The sequence below is a fragment of the Cryptotermes secundus genome, unplaced genomic scaffold, assembly GCF_002891405.2.
Source record: "Cryptotermes secundus unplaced genomic scaffold, Csec_1.0 scaffold251, whole genome shotgun sequence".
In the NCBI taxonomy this organism is placed as follows: domain Eukaryota; kingdom Metazoa; phylum Arthropoda; class Insecta; order Blattodea; family Kalotermitidae; genus Cryptotermes; species Cryptotermes secundus.
Genome location: NW_019744108.1, coordinates 794,640 through 817,087, shown reverse-complemented (window position 1 = coordinate 817,087; position 22,448 = coordinate 794,640). Strand labels below are relative to the sequence as shown.

Sequence of the window (22,448 nt, the reverse complement as noted above, 5' to 3'; positions counted from 1 at the left end):
CATTCAGTTCAATGTGTAAGCTGTTATAACCAACAGTAATTGTAAAGAAGTGCCAGTGCACCCAATCATCAAATCCAGAACCCATTATTACTAGTCACATTACCCCCCCCCCCAACACGTAACAATATCCTATTTTGCCAAGATCAATTTTAACACTGAAAACTCATGGTTAACTGGTATCCAAGCACCTGAAATTCTCATCCAACTGGCAAACATTTTACAGAAATTTACAATTGTTATAAAGTTCTCTAGAAAATAAATTCGTGATGTGCATAGGTTCACCTGACATAGGCTGTTTGCCCAGTTGCTACTAGCAGTGTTACGCTTCAGCCTCCCTCATGCAGGTACCATTACAAGACAGGCTAGTAGAATTTCACCCATCAATCTACTGTGTCACTTAGGATGACATTCACATAAGAAATAAAGAAAATACATGCTAATTTGACTCCGTATTCAGTTTCTTACCGTGTCACCTGGGAAGATGTTCAAACAAGAAATAAAGAAAAAGCATGCTGCTTTGACTCTGTATTCAGCTTCTGTTTAGTGTTTTTTTTTTTCATGTAGACAGCAGCCAGTACACCTCGTTCCACCCCCCCCCCCACACACACACACACACTCACTCATCCTCACTCTCTCTCTCTCTGCAGGACAGGGAGTTTACTGTAGTATCCTTGCATCACTATCTCAGTCTCTGAAATAACCCCTTCCTTTGATGTTTTCTGTATGTTAAATTACAGGGTACATCCATTCATCACCATCACATTCTAGCAACATTCCCATTTCATATGGATCAACAGATCCAGCATCTTCTATCTTTCCTTCTTCACTTTCTTGTCAATTCTTTTCTATGTTTTTCATATCTTCAAGCACCTGGATTCTTTAACCATTGTATGCTGGGTCATCCTATTGGGCCCTTTTCTTTATTAAATCAAATGCCATTTTCAGTATTCTTAATCTAACTAATCTATTTAAATAGCCAAATAATTGTAATCATTTCTCTTCTAACTATATTAACATTAATTCTGAACTCAAACTCTCAATTTCCAATTCTTGTTTCTCTGACAGTACATTTTTAAAAGGCAATATCCATTGCTTTGCTTTTGCTTTTCTTTCTCTGTGAGAATCCACGTTTCAGCATCATATGTCAGTATTGATTTAAAATACATTTAATAGGTTGTTGTTTTACACTGTGTTGGGATCTTTTTGTTCTATACTATTCCTCTTATGATTTCATAGGATTCAGAAATATTCTGTATTCTTCTATTGATCCCTCATCAATTTTTCCTAATGAATGGAGTTTACATTAAAAGTTGCTAAGTGAGTTTAACTTTGGTTCATATCAGTCCTACAAGAAGTCAAATCAGACTTTATACAAAGCCTTATATTAGAAAAATACCAAATTATGAAGTAGTGTCAAAAAGATATACATTTACTTCCAGTTCAGAAAATGAAATAAAAATCATAAGCTGATTATAAAATATATTATTTATTCATTACAGGCTTATTACATTTTGCTATATTACAATTATTTGCATACAGTTCTCAAGGCATATAAATGTGAATCTCAATTAAATCTACACCAGCTTTCCAAAGCTTTATTTTCTAAGCTTTTCTAAGACCACGGAAGTTATAGATGAGTCTAATATACAAACACTGTATTATCAGAAAGCAAATGCGGAACCACATCTGCTGATGTAAACACTATCAACAAATTCTCATTTACAGAAAAGCATGTTTAAAAGTTTTAATTTATAAATGAATCCATATTAACAAATATTAACATATGAACAAATGTGGTTCTCTGTTGAGGGGAGGAAGACAAAACAAGGCCTACAGGCCAGAAGTGGATGTTATGGTTATATTAAAATATTATACAATAACGTAACATTTCATTGGTTCTTCTTAAACACATTATATAGCATGCATTAAGAATGAAACGACAGAGATTTCAACTGACATGCAAGTTGCACAGTTTCTAGTTCAAGCATTTACAATGCCTACAACTTAGTATCAGTAAATTGAGTGGGGTCCAGTTTAGCTCTAATTTAATTTTGGCACAATACTTTCAGAACACAAACCATAGTTTGGGCAATGTTAAAACTGTTTATGAATACTGTGACATGTCAAACCGTTGTTGGGCAACGGGATATGGAACGAGGTTACTAGAAGTTAGTCAGTTGATGGCTGACAGTTGCTGAGTACAGTTGAAGTCTGGAAGGACTATAGAAGGAGTAAATGTGACACTGTTAATTATGTAAGTGTGGATAAAAGCATACAATAAATATTCTCTAAATCCAGAGCGGCGTGGAGTTGTCGTGTCACATAGGAAACACGTGACAATATTATTTTACTGAAATAAAGTATTATTGATATTTTTATATTCAAGTAAATTAAAAATTAATATTATTGTCTTTTAGTAGGTTCAGTCTGTGCTGATAAATGACAACTGCTGTGAGGCTCTCTGGCCTGCAATAAACTTGAAATACCAGGCACGTATAACTCGGCTCTATGCACTATATACACTGTATGCACTATATTACCCCAACATTTTACCCAAGGACCACATCCACTGTAAGCGCAAGCAATCATGCTTCAAACCGGCTTTCATGCACAAGGTATTTAACTTGAAGGTAAAGTATTTTCAAATCACTGATGGAAATAAAACTGAAACAAGAACGGACACATTCTGTGTTAGAGTTGGCATCAAAGGGGCACATTTTGTTCATGCATGACATCCGTTTACTGTCTAACCATGTAGATGTTGTATGGCGGCCTGGGTTCGATTCTGTCTGGTCAAGTGGGATTTGTGGTGGACAAAGTGGTGCTGGGGCAGGTTTTCTCCGAGCACTTTGGTTTTCCCTGCCAATCTTCATTCCACAAATTGCTCCACAATCACCTTCACCTATCATCTGGGGCTGGTACAATAGGCCAGAAGTGGCTGTAGTACAAGAGACTTAGTCCCACCCCACTAGCAATAAAAAAATAATAATGTTGTAAATAAAGTAAACATTAGCTACACAGCAGGATGAGATAAAGAGGTTGGACAAAACTATGAATACCTAAGATTTAACAGATACTGTGACTGTACCAGTAATTTTCTAAAAATTTATATAAATATTGCATAAGGCATAACAAATGTACTTTATGAGTTGCTGTAGGTTTTATTCAAGACATATTTATTTTAGTTGCATACTTAATGAGATAAGCCAAAATACATATTTAAGCCCTTAGAGAAATATAGGCCATACATCAAGTTCCATCAAAGCTATCAGAAACCTTAAAAAAAGAGGACTGATCAACTTTAGTACAGCACACCACAACAAGTTTTATTGGAAGCCATTATGTAATCTGGGCATTTAACTTGCAAATGGACATGAGATGATAGAACCAATATGTGGTTTTCAAAGTTTGTTCAAAACACGCCTAAAATCATTACACAACTTTCAAAATTACAGATATTAATATGTGACAATACATATTAGAATGTCAGAACTGTTTAATTCATACAGTGGTTCCACTTATGCTAATATCTGAAAATGAGCTTCACCAAGACCAGCTTTCATTCCTCAAACCAAACAAGAACAACAATAACGAAAATTTGGTGACTTACACTTTGAAGAGTCCTGGCTTCTGAGATACAACACAGTGTAGTCCACTGGAAGTCAAATAGTGTTTTGGAAGAACATGTCATCTCAATCTTCAGGATCAAAGAATAAGTCAGACATGCGACCAGCATGAAAGAGGTACCATAAAGAGACTGTTCCGCTTGGTACCTGCTTAATCGCCATTGTGAGACTCTAAAATTCTCTGACTCGCACTTTATTTTAACATACCACTTTTTTCTTAAATTAATTCACTATGAAAATCCATCACATTCTGGAATCTAATATAGCAATATCACCACAATAATTTCAGTGGTAAAGTTCTTGATTTTAATATTTTTTCAGTCTACTCTTAAAAGAAGCTGTTGTTTTTCTATCAGTTTACTCACCTTCTTAAAAAGAACGAGATGAATGCAAATGAATTCCATAGCATGAGGAAGGAAGAAGTCATGGCCTTTTTACATATTACCTGAGCACGTTCCTAAAGGGACCAAGAAAAGCAGGAGAAACATATACATTTGACACTTTCATGCAGTCTATATGCATCACAGGCATCTGAGCATTGCTCTATGCTGAAATGCTAAAACCTGCCAATCTTTTGGGGCAGCCTGTTGCCACACTAATGGGAGAGGATGAGGATACAAAGTTCATCTACTATGACTATAATTTTTACCACTCTGATGACAAAATAATCTGTTTTTACAGGAAAACTGTTGATGATGGCCAGCCTGCATGCCAAGAATCAGACCCACGCCATCCAAGATACCATTCAAATCCATTCTTACCCACAGACACCTAACATGGAAATTTCTCTGAACACCTCAATATGTGTTCTGGTTTATTAACCTTTCAAGATAGTAGTACAACAGCATTACCTTAAAATAGCTTACAGAATTTATATATACATACACTACATATTCTATATGAGTACATAATTTACATAAAATTAAGAGCTGAATAATAGAACACTTGACATCCTGCATCCATATAAATTAACAAAGTAATTTGTAATATAACATACAAGTAACTCATAATTTTTAACCATGTACATACAAGTATTAACCACATGATTTTTTTTAGAACCCCTTTGCTATAATGGTGCACATATAATGTTTCAGAAATATGTATGCTTCACAGCACCTTGCACCAGACTGCATTATCTTCTCTCACTGATGCAACTTCAAATTTCACTATTCTATTGCTTTTCAGCTATCTTACTACCACTGACCAATGGTTGCTTCCTTATACTGGAAACATATGTCTCACTGTTTAGTGAGTAGTAACATAAATAAGTGACTTTCAGGGCTTAATGCACCATGCATAGTGATCACTTCCATATTTATGTATTATCCATTGTTTTTAATTACCTGTGCTACTTCTTCCCTCCATTACCACAGACAATCAAGAGTTCACTGTACTAGGATTCAAACATGAATACATGTTTAGTCATAATTTGTCATGCCTAGCATAACAGAGCTATAAGACTATAATGTTGTCAAACGTGCTTGAACTTGACTGCAATGCACTGTAATACTTTAAATCAGGAGTGCAGTTCTATGACTTGGCAAAACTGCCTAAGCCTACCATTTCCAGGCTCTTGATTGAAATGATTTAATGCCTTAAAAACCAAGTCTTGAATTGTCTGTACAAAATATGATGCTTTGGACAATTTAAACAATGTATTATGATGTCACTACAATGAATCAACTGTCCCAGACACAGAGAAAGTGGACAGCATAAGCATCTAGGACTGACAGGGATTGGTTTAATTCTCACCATGTGCCAATCCTTGCTGAAGTGCAACTAGCAGCCACTTGTCATCCCGTTTGAATCCTACAATAATACTGAATATCTATTACTTATGAGTTTGCTGCAAAGTGTGTGTGTTTTTGTGCTTCAAAACATAATATTGTAGCATGTAGACCTGTTGCTATGTAATGACTAGGGACCGGATTTTAATGCAAATGCATATTTCTTTCTTGCAACCAGAAAGTATGCTCGTTTGGATATATGTATGAATTACATCATTTCTTAAATTTTGGACATGGTTTAATGGTGCATATAAATGCATATTTTGCCCGTTTTATGAATAAGCATCATATTTTCGAAGATCTCTATTTATACTGCATATTTCATTTTTAAAATGTTTATCATATATATTTTTTAATTTTATGTTCAAATTTTCAATCATGGTCGTGTGTATACAATTTTAGCCGGTAAACGTACTGAACTGCCAAGTAAAAATATTACTAACAGTGGAGCAAATAGCGGCTTTTGTACATGTGCCCCTAAGTTCCTGTGAGGTGGAAAGAAGTTTTACCCGCTATAAGGACATCTTACAAGACAATAGGAGGTGACTAACTATGGAAAAACTAAAACATTTAGTACTTGTGAACTGCAACAGAAGAGAAGTTGAAAGTTCGGAGAGCTAAATGTGAGTACCATCGTTTTTTTAAATTTGTAATGAAATATGTTGGCTTTGTTGCATGATTTGTATTTAAGTATAGCTCTTTATTGCAAGTGAACCATTCAGTGATTACATAAAATGAATTTAAATACTGATTTGTTGGTCATAAAATAATGTAAAATCAATTTTAATATTTGGTACAAATTTTTATATGCATATTTTAGTGCATATTTTGGAAGTTTTTCATGCATAAATGCATACATATTTAAAGGGTTATTAGGGCATAAAAATCCGGTCCCTAGTAATGACTCCACAAGCAATGCCCCTTGCTAGGCAAAAGTTCCATAACATGCCAATTGACTGCCTGGAAAGCAGTGTTTTCTGCATGATCTGTATCGATGACTGCACCCACAACATTAGATACAGCAACAGGAATGGTGTTTTTGTGACGTCCATGCCTAGATGTTATAAGCAGGACAGTTAGTGAGCTGAGTTAAGTGAAGTAAAGTAGTTGGTTGGTTAGTTAGAAAACGGCTGAGGTTCAGTTCCTGTGACCTGTTGCTGTTAGAAGCTGGTAGCTGAGGCATGGGGACAATTCAGGAACCCAGATGAAAGGGAATGTCCACCACTGGAAGATGCTACCAAGCAAAGGCTAGTGAAGACGTGACTGTGGATAATAGTGTGTGTGTGTGTGTCTAACAGTGAACTGTAAAGCGTAGTAATGTATTGTATCAAAGAGTCCAATAAATTGAGTCAACAATCCAAACCCTGGCTATAGCTATTCCATAAAAATGTGACAATATTCTCTTATACTACTATCAAGACAATGGTGTTCATAATGCTTAAGAGCAGTATTAAAGTTTTCAATACTATTTAGGATACTGACATATATTTTACATCATAATTTTACTCTATTTACCTTCCACATGTCATTCTGCCACTTACAAACAATAGCTCGTTCAACCATGAGGCTAGCACTCCGCATCCCTACTAATAAATGTCAATCACAATTAAAGGAAAACATTCCAAGTAATCCACCATTACATTTCCAGTCATTCGTACTTCCCACAAGATACTAGGTTTGAAAGTATACTAGTTACAGGACAAAGGTGACGTCTCTAAGCTTAAGAAACACAACATAAAAGCTTAAATTGGGAGTAGGTTCCCTGCTTTCTTAAATTCAGCACTAGTGGAGGTGATTACTTTCAAGCCCTGGCCACTTCAATCCTGGGATATATTCAACAAAAGACTGGATGGGCCCAGAACTGGTTTGGACATGGTATGAAGAGAAAAATTCCTGTTTGCAGTTGAAATCTGATTATTCAGCCCATACCCCAACCAGACATAATAATATGCAATAAACAGAAATAAAACTGTCCTGAATAACTGACAGAAAGGTTATTCAAATCAATTCAAGCATAAATTTGGATCCAGGAGCCCTGTCATGTGGTCATCTTAGCTCCTGAGGGCATGGACTGGATTCAACTGGCTCAGGACAGGGTACAGTGACAATTTTCTTTGAACACGGTAATTCAACTTTCAGGCTCCACAAAAGGTGGGGTATTTCTTGACTAGCTGAGGGATTATTATTCTTAAGAATAGCTCTGCTTCATGGAGCTATCACTGAAAACTACTGTCCAACAGGACGTAAGAGAATTTCCATATTGGTTGGAAAGTCACTTGTGTTGTCGTTGTCATCGTCCTCGCCCTCCTCACCATAATCATTCACATGCTGGAATACATGAGCCAATCTGAACTGTGACACATACCTCAAGGTGCACTTGAAGAGTCATAATGTAGACAGGTTTATTGTAGGTTGTTATATGAACAATTTAAATCATATATCTGTGTTACCAGTCATGAATGTATTCATTCACCAGTGATCTGTCAGACGACAGGCCCACAGTCTCTTCCAAAACAGTTCCTCCATTTAACGTGACCTAGAGCTTTCTCCTTCAAATGAGAATATCCTCTTCTATCCCCAAGGTCATCCAGCATCTTCTTACGTCTTCTGGTCACTTCTATCCATCCCTCTATCTTTCCTTCAATAACTTCTTTTAGAAGGCAGTTACTGCATAAGATATGACCAATCCAATTAGCCTTCCGTTTTCTTATTTCGTGTAGGATATTCCTCTGCTCACTGACTCTAATTAACACTTCTTCATTTCTCACATAATCGGTCCAACTGATCTTCTCCATCCGTCTCCAACACCACATTTCGAAGCTTTCCATGTGTTTCTGACCCACTGGCCTAAGTCTCCAAGTTTCAGCCCCATACAAAGCCATGCTCCAAATGTAGCATTTCACTAGTTTCTTTCTCAAATTTAAGTACAATTTGCTGGTAAAAAGATTCTTCTTGCTAAATGCAGCTTTTGCCATGGCAATCCTAGATTTAATTTCACAAGTACACCTTCCATCATCTCTCAACAAGCTACCCAAATATTTAAAACATTTCACATTCTCCAGTTGTTTTTGGTCTATCTTTATTGTGACTAGGGTTGTTTGTCTCGAAATTTTCATTACTTTTCTTTTTTCCACATTCATTTCCAAGCCATAGCACCTTCCAATTTCGATTAGTCTATCAATCATACCCTGTAGCACAGTTTCTTCCTTAGCCATTAACACAATGTCATCTGCATATTTCACATTTTGAATAATTTGCCCTCCTAATTTGAAGTCTCCAAGCCCATCCAGAGCTTCCTTGGGAAGGCATTCACTGTACAAGTGGAATAAAATTGGTGATAAACAGCATCCTTGTCGAACTCCTCTTCCAATCTTCACACTTCTTGTCTCCCCTCTGTCCAGTTGCACTCTAACTTTCTTATCCACGTACAATTTACTAATCAATCTTCTTTCCCGCCAATCGATACCCGTTTCCTTTAGGATCTGCATTAGTTAGTTAATTAGTTATTGGAGAGGGTGGGTTTCCCCATGCACTTAGACCTGTAGTGGTCCATTACGCTTCCCTCTATGATTTCTACCAGTCTCTATATCCTACCGGTATTGGTGCTTACCATCAGTCCCGCCCAGCCAGCGAGACCGGCTCTACTAGCTGGGAGGTATCTATAATGCTTCCCCCATCTACCAGAGGTATTAGTGACTGCTGTTGGGCGGGAAACATCTGCAATTTTGGCTCAGTGACCTCCTTTGGAGGTATGAGGTTCTTTTACGTGCCATAAAGCTATGACACGGGACCCACGGCTTAAAGTCCCTCCCGGAGGACTTGTTCCCTGAATTTTTCGGCCCTTAAAAATTCGACGACCTCCGCCGGGTATTTGAACCCGCGTACTACGAGTCATGAGGTGGGAACGTTACCTCTAGACTACGGAGGCCGCTTAGGATCTGCATTAATTTGGTCCAATTTACACAGTCAAATGCCTTCTGCCAGTCTATAAAGCAGGCACACAGTTCTTCATCTACCTCCAAAGTTTGTTCTGCTATAATTCTCAACATCCCAATTGCATCCCTGGTTCCTTTTCCTCCTCTAAATCCAAACTGATCCTCTCCAAGTATATCTTCTATTTTCCTTTCAATTCTTCTTTTAAGTATCTTTGTTATTATCTTTGCTGTATGTGCAATAAGGTTTATTGTGTGATGGTCACTGCATTTTGTAGCTTTTGTCTTTTTCTTTAAGGCAATCATTGTCACTTCTGTAAAGTCCGTGGGCCACTCCCCAGTTTCATACATGGTGTTTATTAGTTTTGTCAGTGTTTTCAAACCACCTTCTCCCAGTAACTTGAGCACATCTCCAGGTACATCATCATCTCCTGTACCCTTTCCAGTCCTCATGTCCTTGACAGCTTTTTCCACCTCACTTTGTAAAATATGTGGTCCTTTCTCGTTTGTATCTACTTCTTCTTCCGGTTCCACTTCCAAGGTTTCTGGCCGATTAGGTCGATCATATAGTTCTGTAATATAATTTTCCCAAATTTTCAGCATTTGCCTCTGAAAATACAGAAAAAACACCAGTGCACACTGCAATGGCAGCAGTTGGTAGTATGATGGTACATTTTTGGTTTAGTACTGATAAAATCTCAATAACTCCACTTACAGGAATAACAGAGCAATGAAAACAATCTTATTTTGAAGCAAAGTAATACCTACTTTTATTGCAATAATACATTAGGTGAAAATGTTAAATGACACTCTTAAATGTAACTTATTGTAACTTAACACTTATTGATCAGGAGGTGCTGGAAATATTCCGAACTGTTGCTGATTTAACAAGTTCTGAGTATTTAATTGCTTGGCCAGTAATGCCTGTTCCTTAATTTCAGCCATTGCCATCTTCTCCCGAATTTTTTCATCTTGTGATTCATGATTGTGTGTAGAACACTTCACTAAGAGTTGACAGTCCACTGTAACAATGCGTCCACGACAGCCAATCCTCTGATATTCTGAGCATCGCCAGAATACCCTCCGCCCTGACTGCCGGTCTGTGTTATATATAAACCCATTGTGGACTAGTTGGTACCTACCTCTAGAACTTTTGATGAGCTGCAGGTTACCTACAATAGAAATGGGAAAGTACCTATGTAGTGTATATACAAATAAATTTCTTTTATTTAACACTCTGAGGACTAGTGATATTGTATGTTAGGTATCAGAGAAGTTGCTACTGAAAGCCCAACATTTGCAGTAATTTATCCCCATGCACTGAGTTCCTAGACCAACTCTAACTCCTTCATAACAAATTTCTCCAGCTTTACAACCATTATTTTTGGAAGAATAATTTAATTGGCAATAATTTAAAAAAATGAAGTCAGCTTATGGGTGTATATTTCCGAACTGAATTAAAAGTGGCTTCTTCTCTTAACACCTGTGACCTTATGAGAGACAGCAATACCAGATATATTTTCTACAAACAAACGTTTTCATTTATTAAACTGATGTATTATATGAGCAATTAAGTATGTAATATACAACCACAATTTATACCACTGGGTTCCAAAACCTCAATGTGGTCCAATGTGACCTCTGCTCTACAAAAGTTGTGCAGCCCTGCTATATGTAAACTCTTGGATGTTCAAATTTTTCACATCTAAGTGGCATGGAAGAGCAGAAATAGTGAACTAAACTGAAGTCAAACCACGATGGAGTACTTAGCAAAATTACTGTGGAAGTACACAAGGAATTGCTGCAAGGAACCAAAATTAGACTGACAGCTGCAATCCATACTGGAGAGCACACAATTTCCATGTGTTCCTTGCAACTTAGCATTCTGAATGCTCTGAGCTGTTCCAAATAGTTCTGGTAAACTAACTTTCTGTTCCTACATTGCTGCCTTTCAATAGTATAAAGATTCTGTTAACTGGCACTATTGTCAGTTGAACCTTGCAAGTTCTGGAGTCCACCAAGTTGTGACTACCATTTGCAGGAAACTAAGATGTAAGAGTTTAGGGTGGTCTGCATACATTCATATGAAATTTAATCAAAATCTGTTCAGCAGTTCTTGACTTGAAATATACAAATGGTTGAACAGACAGACATGGCCACCCTCACATATGTTCTCTTCAGGCACAATATGGGGGGGGGGGAAAACACCCAGTAGCTTTAGTGCTTTGGTTAGTACCAAAAATTGTCCACTTCCAAACCACACAAACAAGTGCTGAGAAAATTCATGCAGTATGTTTCAATAACTGTGATGATACACAGGTGTTAGGACAAGTACCTAAAATTTAAGTAGTATTCTATGGTCCCTGAACATACCTCCACATTGTAGTCTTTAATCATTCATACATGTGGACTAGCTTAGAAGTCATAATTTTCTTTTCTGCAAGCAAAATGCTGCTTTTCCAAAAAGTTACCAGGAGCAACAGATGGACGGGATGGGCAATCAGAAAGCCAGTCCTCAAAGTGTCATGGCACAATGACTTAGAACTGTCACACAAAATTACACTTTCCATGGCCTCTTTGTATCAACTGAATATTATGTACCACGTATTATATATTTGGTCAATATAATGCACACTCCAATACTGAATGAGTAAGTGAGGAAAAAAATTACACACAAACTGTACAAAATATACTCAACACTTCCTATGTACATTTCCCACTATCACATATTAAGTTAGCTAATCCCAACTGAGCTTTAAACCACTGTCATAACACAAAAGAAAATATACTAATTTTAATAAACAATGATGTTGTAACAGTAGCTTCTAGTAGAATACCTAACAGAATTAGACCAGTAATAATTTACAAGATTTGAGGTCTTCACAGTGGTCACTATGAAGAATGCCGTCTTCTTGGATGGGGCGCCATATAGATACTGTGTGAACTGACGTTTCGGAGGAACGTATCGCCTCCATCTTAAGGGTAGAAAAATCCACGAGTGAGGAACAAGCGTGAGCAGGTGGCTGCAGAGGCCATTGAGATTGAGCTCCATTGCAACAATATGAATAGAGAGGTGGGTTTTTGTCTCAGCAAGTCATGTAAACCTCTCATCTGATCCCTCAAGAAACCTGAACATGACACAAGATCCACAATGCAGGTCAATGCACGCTTGGNGATGTGGTGCCGTGTAGTTCTTGTATGAACTGAACTTTCGGAGGAACGTATGACCTCCATCTTCAGGGTAGAAAAATCCGGTTCTCTTCTGCTACCTGCTGATCCATCTCCACAGATCCTTCCCTTCTCCTCTCTATTGTTTTCCCATGTGGCCCACTCTCTCTTCCTTCCTGTTCTTACATAGCTGGGTGTTTTCGACTAGTGGCTCAGTCTGCAGCCACCTGTTCATGATTGTTTCTCGCTCGCGAATTTTTACCATGAAGATGGAGGTGATACATTCCTCCAAATCGTCGGTTCACACAAGATCTACATGACATAACATCCCAGGAGACGGCATTCTTCAGTAATAATATAATTTCCAGTAAATTTTTAGTGAGGAATTTGGAGATTGGAGTGTGCATTATATTCAGGCAAATACAAGAAAATAATAGTGAGCTGTAGATATTAACATAATTTCAACATGACTATGACTGTTTTAACCCTTCCAGTGTCAGCCTCCAACAACCCAACACATGCAAAGTAACTGCCAGTGAACATTTTCCAATTTTTATTCCATTTCCTGAATTTTAGCTACTTCATAAATTAAGCATTTGTATTTCCTAACTGGGTTGGAAAAGTTATTCATGTCTATTTCAAGGGGGCATTTACATGTAGGAATAAAAAACTGTTAATATTTTGGATAGAGGGTTTTTTATTGTCTTGTCAACACATGCAAAGTAACTGCCAGTGAACATTTTCCAATTTTTATTCCATTTCCTGAATTTTAGCTACTTCATAAATTAAGCATTTGTATTTCCTAACTGGGTTGGAAAAGTTATTCATGTCTATTTCAAGGGGGCATTTACATGTAGGAATAAAAAACTGTTAATATTTTGGATAGAGGGTTTTTTATTGTCTTGTCAACACATGCAAAGTAACTGCCAGTGAACATTTTCCAATTTTTATTCCATTTCCTGAATTTTAGCTACTTCATAAATTAAGCATTTGTATTTCCTAACTGGGTTGGAAAAGTTATTCATGTCTATTTCAAGGGGGCATTTACATGTAGGAATAAAAAACTGTTAATATTTTGGATAGAGGGTTTTTTATTGTCTTGTCAACACATGCAAAGTAACTGCCAGTGAACATTTTCCAATTTTTATTCCATTTCCTGAATTTTAGCTACTTCATAAATTAAGCATTTGTATTTCCTAACTGGGTTGGAAAAGTTATTCATGTCTATTTCAAGGGGGCATTTACATGTAGGAATAAAAAACTGTTAATATTTTGGATAGAGGGTTTTTTATTGTCTTGTCAACCAAATTAATTTTAACACTATAAGGGTTAAAGAATTCAGTTCACATGGAAGATGTGTTAGTATTCTAATGAAAACAACGATCACCAAAACATGAGCCTAATTTCTTTATTTTAATTAAGGAGTGAAAAAGTTTTCCTGTGAGCAGAAACAATGATGTTGCAAGATAATGCAAAAATGACAACAATTTGATGACCAAACCCAACATCAGTTTATATGACACTTGCCTCTGTGGTGCTGCACTACATGTTAAAATTACAAGCGGTATTCTGTCAAATTTCTCCAGAACTGTGCCATTTCCAACTTCTCTCTGATCTTATCCTCCCGAGGACTGTGATCATGAAGGCTTGCATCCCTTGTCATCTCATCACCCACTGTCACACAACGCCCACGGCAACCATCTTTCTTATATTCTGAGCAAATCCAAAACCTCTTATTTCCAACTTGCCGATTCATTCTATAAATATATCCTTTGTGGGTGAGTAGCAGCCTGCCTTTACAGCTCTTGATAAACTGAAGGACACCTATAAATAACAAGTGCCCGTGTCAGGGTTTGAAATGAAAACAACAGCTTACATTATGGTAAATACGATTATGATAAAGAATCAGAACAAGGCTGGAGAAGAAACAGAATAAAAAGAAAACAGGGTTCATCAGATGTTACTTGATTCAACAGCAGTTAAAGAAAACTATACTTCCAGGAGAGAAATGACTCCAGATGTGCAACTTCTTCGAGTTTCAAGTCATTATCCAGGTTATAAAATAACTGTTACGAGTAGTCTTCATAATTCAAACAGAATGATGTCCAATGTTTGCAGCACAATATTCTCCTCTTTTGATGTTAAAATACGACATGGAATCGCCATCTGCTTACATCTAATATATATTCTTATGCTGATTAAATACTATTAAAACCCAACATGTTTTGTTCATAAATGGTCACCTTCAGGGGGGATAACAGATATTCCAGGGAACTTTATGTATGTTGAAATAAAATATTTATCAAACTGAATATTATGTATGCATTACAAAAGTCTATTATTATAAGGTGACCATCATCATAAATTGTATATTATCACATTTTTAATTTAAATATAATTTACAGCAGAGTTACAGGAAGGGACTTCTTGGGACATCTAAGTTTAAACAGGATATGAAGGTGTGGACTGGATTCAACTGGCTTCAATGCAGTATAACAATAGGCTCTTGTGAACATGGATACACACCTTCATAAAAGAGGGAATTTCTCAGCCAACTGAGCAACTGTTAACTTTTTAAGAAAGACCTTCCACCATGGAGTAACTTTAATTACCAGTAAAGTTTTAGTTGGTAACTTTGCGAGACACTCTCGTCAGCTGTAGGATGGTAATGAGTAAAAGTAAGAATGTGTCATGAATATGTCAGTCATGAGGGTAATGAATCTGTCATACAATAAATCAGAACTACGTATATACCAAAGGTGATGAAGCAGATAAAAGAATGTGTGCTCATCCTGGTAATTTATTTTCCAATTATCACATCAGAAAACCATACTGTCTATTTACACCATTCCTTCACCATGATACAGAGTTTTCATGGAAACTATTTACGACCTTACACTCATCCCTAATTGTCTGACAAGAACTGTTGGGACCATCTTCATACAACCCTAACCAGAAACATTACAAATATCACAACTAGCTCGCAATTTGAAACATACTTGTAGTCCTGAGTTCTACACACTGTATCTATGTATTATAAATTTGTTCTACAGACATTTGGTAAATTTGTTGGGCACAACAAAAGTGAACATGAAAGAGCCTGATCAGAACAATACCTCACTGAACTTTCTATTAAGGAATGCAAATTTAATAGCCTATAACATTTGCCAAAGGTAAAAAATAAACTTGGAATTTTTAACACGATTTCTGTGAAGCTAGATAATCTACACAGACTAGGATTTTTAAATGACGAGAACCGCCACATGATTTGTTCTCATCACAGCATATGAATAGTTATGTTATACCTCTATGCATGGATGACAAAACAGTTGACAATACTATACATTCATTCAATAATATAATAATTACTGGCTTTATATTCTACAAGCTGACAATTTAAAAAATTATCATCTTTCATACTCTGTATCTTAAAACCATCTCTTTAGTATAACCAGACCTCCAGCAACCACAGCACCAAACTAGATCCAGATTTAGAATAGGGCCAACGTGTATGGCAAGAATAGCCTGGTTAAATTCACATAATAATTAATAACACTCAATGTGATGGAAATTACATGTGAAGTTCATTCTGCAGCACCTTGTATTGTACAAGTACACTGAGGGGTTCAAGATATGAAGTCACTTATTCATTTACAGTTTCCATTAACAACGAAATACTACATTTAAAAAACTGGGACATTTACTCATGTGTATGTACTGACAAATTCCTACCAAATGCACTTTAGCTGTTCTCCTAGGGTAAAAGTACTTCCCCAAACATATTGTCGCGTATCGCGGGGTATATCGCGACAAATAACTTCACGATGTATTTGATGTAGCGAATTTTATTTCACATTCGCACTTACAATCACCCAAATTACAGATTTACGATTACTGCTATCTGCCGTATCACAATTAGTACACTCCAAATGCCACAATACAACTGGCTGACTTTACGTCTTGACTCGGCGACTGTTACAGTACAACTCAGTACAACTGACTGTGAATAGCCTTCGCTGCTCCCTATGTAGCCTCGATCGGACAATACGGGAAAACGGCCACGTGATAGGCACCCTTTTTGCTAGCCACGCTGTCCGGTTACGTCACTGCTGTTGATTCGCCTTGCACAGTTACCCGGTTACGGGGCTCGGCTATCTTCGGCTCCGCTCGTGACGTCACCGCGCATGGCTGCCAGGATGCGGGGTGATTACTCGCCTATTCCGCGAGCGTTACGTTACCGCTGAGGGGTGGGAGGGGTCAACATGTCACACTATGTATATTAAATTCATTTTGAAGGTAAAAAATTCATGAAGACTGGGTAATTAGCAATGTTTCTACAACAACAACAAAAATACTGTACATAAAGCATGGAATTCAAAACTTTCCATCACATCTAACTCCCTGGCTCCTCTATACCTCTATGTTTAACAGTGATGGTCATCCTGAATATGCTAACCAGCATGCTTCCTTAACTGGAAAGTGGCCATCAAAATCTAAACATATCCTTCGGTCAGCTGTATTATGTTTGAACACAGAAATTTTCTGTAGAACTTCAATATATTTCAGTGCTGACTACAAATGCTTCAGCAGTCTGTAACGTTTATTGTTACTTATACTTTTTTGGTATATTTTCTATTGTTGAAAAATCTTAATTATGTAATGCATCAACATATCATTACAAAGTATTCCCAAAAATTAAAATTTTCAGTGGCGTTTCTAGTTGAATCTAGAAGTATCTCCTTCAATACACCACTTCACGAATTTCATAGAATGATGTCATGCAATTGTGATTTTCAGCCACACTGATCCATAAACATGCTCCTTCATGTATACCATAAACTGCTTGGAAGATACCGTGGCATGCAGACCCATTGTTAGACAACAACTGCAAATAAACAGCTATACAATAGCTGCTGCTAAGTAACAACTCTGTAAACAAACGACCGTTGCTAGGTAATGGTCACAATAGAAGATCTGTTGCAAGCGGTGCTCTCTATATGGTCAGTGTTGAGGCTACATAAGCAGGGCCAGGGGTGAGTTGTAGGAGGTAAAGGGATATAAATACTGGGACCTGGCCTTCCAGGTTTGGAAAGTCTCAAATCTGAGACAGCAAAATGTGGTCATGAAACCCACAGACTCAGACCTGAGAATGACTGTGCTGGCGAGACCCAGCAGCAATTGTAAATGTCAGACCCATCCTCTCGTCAGAGACGATGTTGCATAAGGACTATAATCACAAGTGTTCAATTACAAAATAAAAATTCTCGTTGTGGGTCTCAAGGTACTTGTTGCTAAGACGAACTGATTGGCAGTCATAAAGTGACTCTGACTTGTAGGTGATGATGAAACAGGAACTCAGTTCCTGGGGGATATAAATGCAGAGACCTGGTCCTCCAGACTGGGGGAGTCTCAAATCTCAGATAGTAAAATTTGTTCATGAGTCCCGTGGGACTTGGACCTGAAAAGACTGTGCTGGTGAGGTCCAGCACAGTAATTCTGAATAACAGACCCATCCTCTCATGAGAAAGGATGTTACACAAGGACTAAAACCGCAAGAGTTTGTGAGGCTGTATCTCAAGAAATTAAACGAAGGAGAGGGTAAAGAGCAGTATCATGCTGAAATCTCAAATAGATTACCAACTTTGGACAACTTAGACACTGAGGTGGACATTAATAGAGACTCGGAAACTATTAGAGAGAATATAAAAATTTCAGCCAAAGAGAGTCTAGGTTATTATGAACTGAAGAAGCATAAGTCATGGCTCAACGAAGGATGCTCAATATTATTAGATCAAAGGAAACAAGCCTAACTGCAATGGTTACAGGATCCAAGTCAACAAATGGGGATAATTTGAACAATATAACATGTGAAGCCAGCAAGCATTTCGGGAATAAAAAGAGGGAAAACCTGAAGGAAAAAATTTATGAGTTTGCAACGAAGAGTAAGAACAAGTACATCAGGGACCTATACAGAGGAATAAATGAATTTAAGAGGGGTTACCAACCTGGAAGTAACTTCGTGAAGAACGAGTATGGTGACTGCTTGCAGATTCCCGTAATATTTTTAACAGGTGGAAGACTACTTCTCTCAGTTTTTGAATGTACACAGGGTCAGTGATGTTAGCCAGACAGAAATACATACAGCTGAGCCATTAGTACTTGATCCTAGTCTTCTCGAGGTTGAAATTGTTACTGTAAAGTTGGAAAGGTATCGATCACCAGGTAGTGATCAAATTCTGGCAGAACTGATTCAAGCAGGAGGTGAAATGTTATGTTCTGAGATCCATAAGCTAATTAATTCTATTTGGAATAAGAAAGAATTGCCTGATCAGTGGAAGGTGTCTATTATTGTACCAGTTCACAAGTAGGGTGATAAAACTGACTGTAGTAATTATTGTGGGATATCACTGCTGTCAACTTTGTACAGAATTGTATCCAATATCCTTCTGTCAAAGTTAAGTCCATATATAGATGAAAATACTGGGAATCATCAGTGTGAGTTTTGATGTATCAGATCAACTACAGATCAGATCTTTGGCATTCATCAGCTACTGGGGGGAGGAATGGTAGTACAATTAGACAGTACTATCAGCTAGGAAGGAAAAAGTGTACAATAGTCAGTCTCACAGAGTTCTGGGTACCCACGAAACTAATTAGGCTGATTAAAAGGTGTTTAAACATAACATAAAGTCTGTATAGGTAAACATTTGTCTTAAAATTTTCCTATCCACAATGGTTAAATAAGGAGATGCTTTATCACCACTACTTTTCACCTTTGCTTTACAGTATGTCATTAGGAAGGTACAGGGAAACCAAGTGGGCCTGAAGTTAAAAGGGTCACATCAGCTGCTGGTCTATGCTGATGATATGAATCTACTGGGTGATAACGCAGATATCATAAAGAAAAACATAGAAACATTAAATGACGTTAGTAAGGAGGTTGGTCTAAAAGTAAACACAAAGAAAACTAAGTACATGTTGCTGTGTCATCATCAGATTTCAGGGCAAAATCATGACATAAAGATAGGTAACAGATATTTTGAAAATGTGGCACAGTTCAGGTATCTGGGAACAACAGTAACAAACGAAAATTTGATCCAGGAGGAAACTAAGAGGAGTCTGAATTCAGGTAATGCTTGCTACCATTCAGTTCAGATTATTTTGTCTTCTCATCTGCTGTCTAAAAACATAAAAATTAGAATACACAAAACTATGTATGATTTTGCCTGTGGTTCTGTTTGGGTGTGAAACTTTGTCTCTAACATTAAGGGCAAACATAGACTGAAGGTTTCTGAGAACCAGGTGCTGAGAAGAATATTTGGACTGAAGAGAGATGAAGTGACAGGTGGTTGGAGAAAACTGTATAATGAGGAGCTTCATAACTTGTATTCTTCATAGAATATAATTAGAATGATCAAGTTGAGGATGAGATGGGCAGGCCATGTAGCACGAACGAGGGAGAAGAGGTATGCATGTAGGATATTGGTGAGAAAGTCAAGAAAGGGACCACTAGGAATACCAAGATGTAGGTGGGTGGACAATATTACAATGGATCTCAGAGAGATGGGATGGGGTGCCATGGACTGGATTAATCTGGCTCAGGATAGGGACCAGTGGTGGGTTCATGAACACAGTGATGAACCTTGTTCCATAAAATGCAGGGAAGTTCTTGAGTAGCCGCAGAACTTGCGGCTTCTCAAGAAGGGTTCAGCTCCATGAAGTTAGATAATTAGGGATCTAACTGACTTGAGGTATTACTTTCCTGAACATATGAAAATAGTGAATGGGTTAGAAAATGATTCCCCAGTGGACGGATTACAAGCCCAGACACTTGCCTACGATGCAACTTCAATTTATTCAAGATGTAATGCCATTTTCCACCTGTTACAAATTTTTTTCCACTAGCACAACACAAAACATCCAAGAGATGACATGTAAGGTTGAAGAATCTTTATAATAACTCTTACTTTACCATACTGTCATGTGTCACAGTGACTAAGACATGGGTTTGGATTGGTACCTGGATTTATTGGTTGTAACTACAAATAATTATAACACTATTGATGATTTACACAATTTACAAACACTCCACCTTTATCTTCCTAGTCTCTCTGCACTAGTCCTTATGGATTTATAACAGAGGACCTATAAAAGTCTCACTAAATCACACATACTCAGTGTCACTGTGCTACAGCACACATAAAATCTTCATATCACACATTAAATCTTCATAAGCTGACTTCTTGTACTCTTCTTCAACTATGAACTTCCTGTGGCTATCTCCTATTGAGAAGTGACTTGTCCCTGAACTGAATGAATGCTGTCACATGGCCAGGGAATGAACACACATCACAGGAAATACATATCACGTGACCACCACCCACTGCTGTGAGACATGACCGTGGACACAGAAAACAAAGCCCCCTCTATTGTTGAGTGTTGGACCATGTTTACAGTGCTGCTGCCTGCTAACACGTTCATCAAATCCATTAAAATACTTTGCTATTTAGGTGATATGAAAAATCACCCATGACAGAAAAGATGCTGGTTTAAAAGAAACAAAATACACTCTTTACACACAGTGACAGTTTACATCTACACACATCAAACTTTAAATCTTCATGCAGACCTCTGTAACATAATTACATATGTTATACTGTCACTCCAAAGTGATCTGGGTTCAATATTAGTGGGTTCTTGGCTTGAAAATGTGTGCAATTTATTATTTCAATGATTTGATAGGATTCAAATTATCTTAGAGAGTTCAGACCTTAAACTACCTGTTGCAAGAAAGATGTTATATTTTGTTTTGGACAACTTTTGTTAACTGCCACAGAAGAGCAAACTTCATTTAGTGTTTACATATAAAAATCAACTGCTTGTAATGTATGGTCACAAGTAAATTCTGATGATTAATCATGGTATAATAAGCAAGTAAAGACCATAAATGTTTCTTCCAAGAACCTATTTATATACGAACAATCAAATTCCTTGAGTACTGTTGCTATATTAATATCCCAAATAATAAAAATAACAATAATAAACATAATGCGTCTACTACACGATACTGAATAAGATTCCAGTATCATGGCAGAAGCACTGTTCGACTTTAAGCAATAACATACAACTTTGTGTGTAACCTTGCTCAACCAACTGGTTTGTGATTATCAAGCCAGCAGCTGTTCCAAGCACAAAATAATCTCAGTATCGTAACCACTATAGGTTGGATGAATGGGTTCAATTGTCTCCAAGGACAGGAATGTTTCCTGTTGCCACCATGCCGAGAAAGGCTCAGGAACCCACCCAGCCTCCCATGAAACTGATATCAGGGCTATTTCCTTGTGGTATAACAACTAGGCTGTGAATCTAATCAGTAACCTCAATCTATGGTACTACCAATGTTAGGAACATGTGCTTCCACTCCCCCGTACACCATCAAGACATGGTGCTTAACTTAGGACATGAGTAACTTTTTTATTATTTCTTTTCAGTGTTTCTTATTCTGACACTGCCCTGTGCCTACCCCCTTTTTTCAGTTTCTGAACTGGTAGTGGTCACATCAAGGAAGCTTGCCTGCCAACCACTCAGTCTCAGACAAAGAAATCTGAAACTTGACAGATCAAGCAAATGCCTAAATCATGAAGCTCTCTCATTCTGGCTTGCACAAGAATTCAGCAATTGCCTGAATCACAATCATCTTTCAACAATTCAGTGTCTCCAAAGTCCACAACACAGAATGTGGCAAAATCTTTACTGTTGTTACCAGATATATAGCTACCTAAAGTAGGAACTAATTTCTATTTTATCAAAGGCATATCTTGCAATGTAAATTAATAACTTGAGTAAAGCTGCAGTAAAGGATGATGTAATGTCTGGTGTCTCCAGCAGGAAGCAAAATAGGTCTTATACCAAAATCGGGGGGGGGGGGGGGTGGG

General features: G+C 37.4%; 1 protein-coding gene across 16 annotated transcripts in view; it reads right to left on the bottom strand.

Annotated features, from left to right (window-relative positions):
- The window catches only part of LOC111874402 (broad-complex core protein), a 174,916-nt gene that overhangs the window by 89,793 nt on the left and 62,675 nt on the right, over positions 1-22,448 (bottom strand). Inside the window, exons 7-8 of one of the 16 annotated variants that reach the window (XM_023869888.2) lie at positions 14,041-14,337; positions 10,434-10,517 (exon numbers count right to left, since the gene is read on the bottom strand). The exons of 14 other annotated variants lie outside the window; for them this stretch is intronic. In XM_023869888.2, the coding sequence (XP_023725656.1) occupies positions 14,069-14,337 (269 nt within the window). In that variant the 3' untranslated portion in view covers positions 10,434-10,517; positions 14,041-14,068. Of the gene's footprint in view, positions 1-9,909; positions 10,518-14,040; positions 14,338-22,448 lie in introns of those variants that run through there. One more of the 16 variants, XM_023869883.2, reaches the window with a different exon arrangement.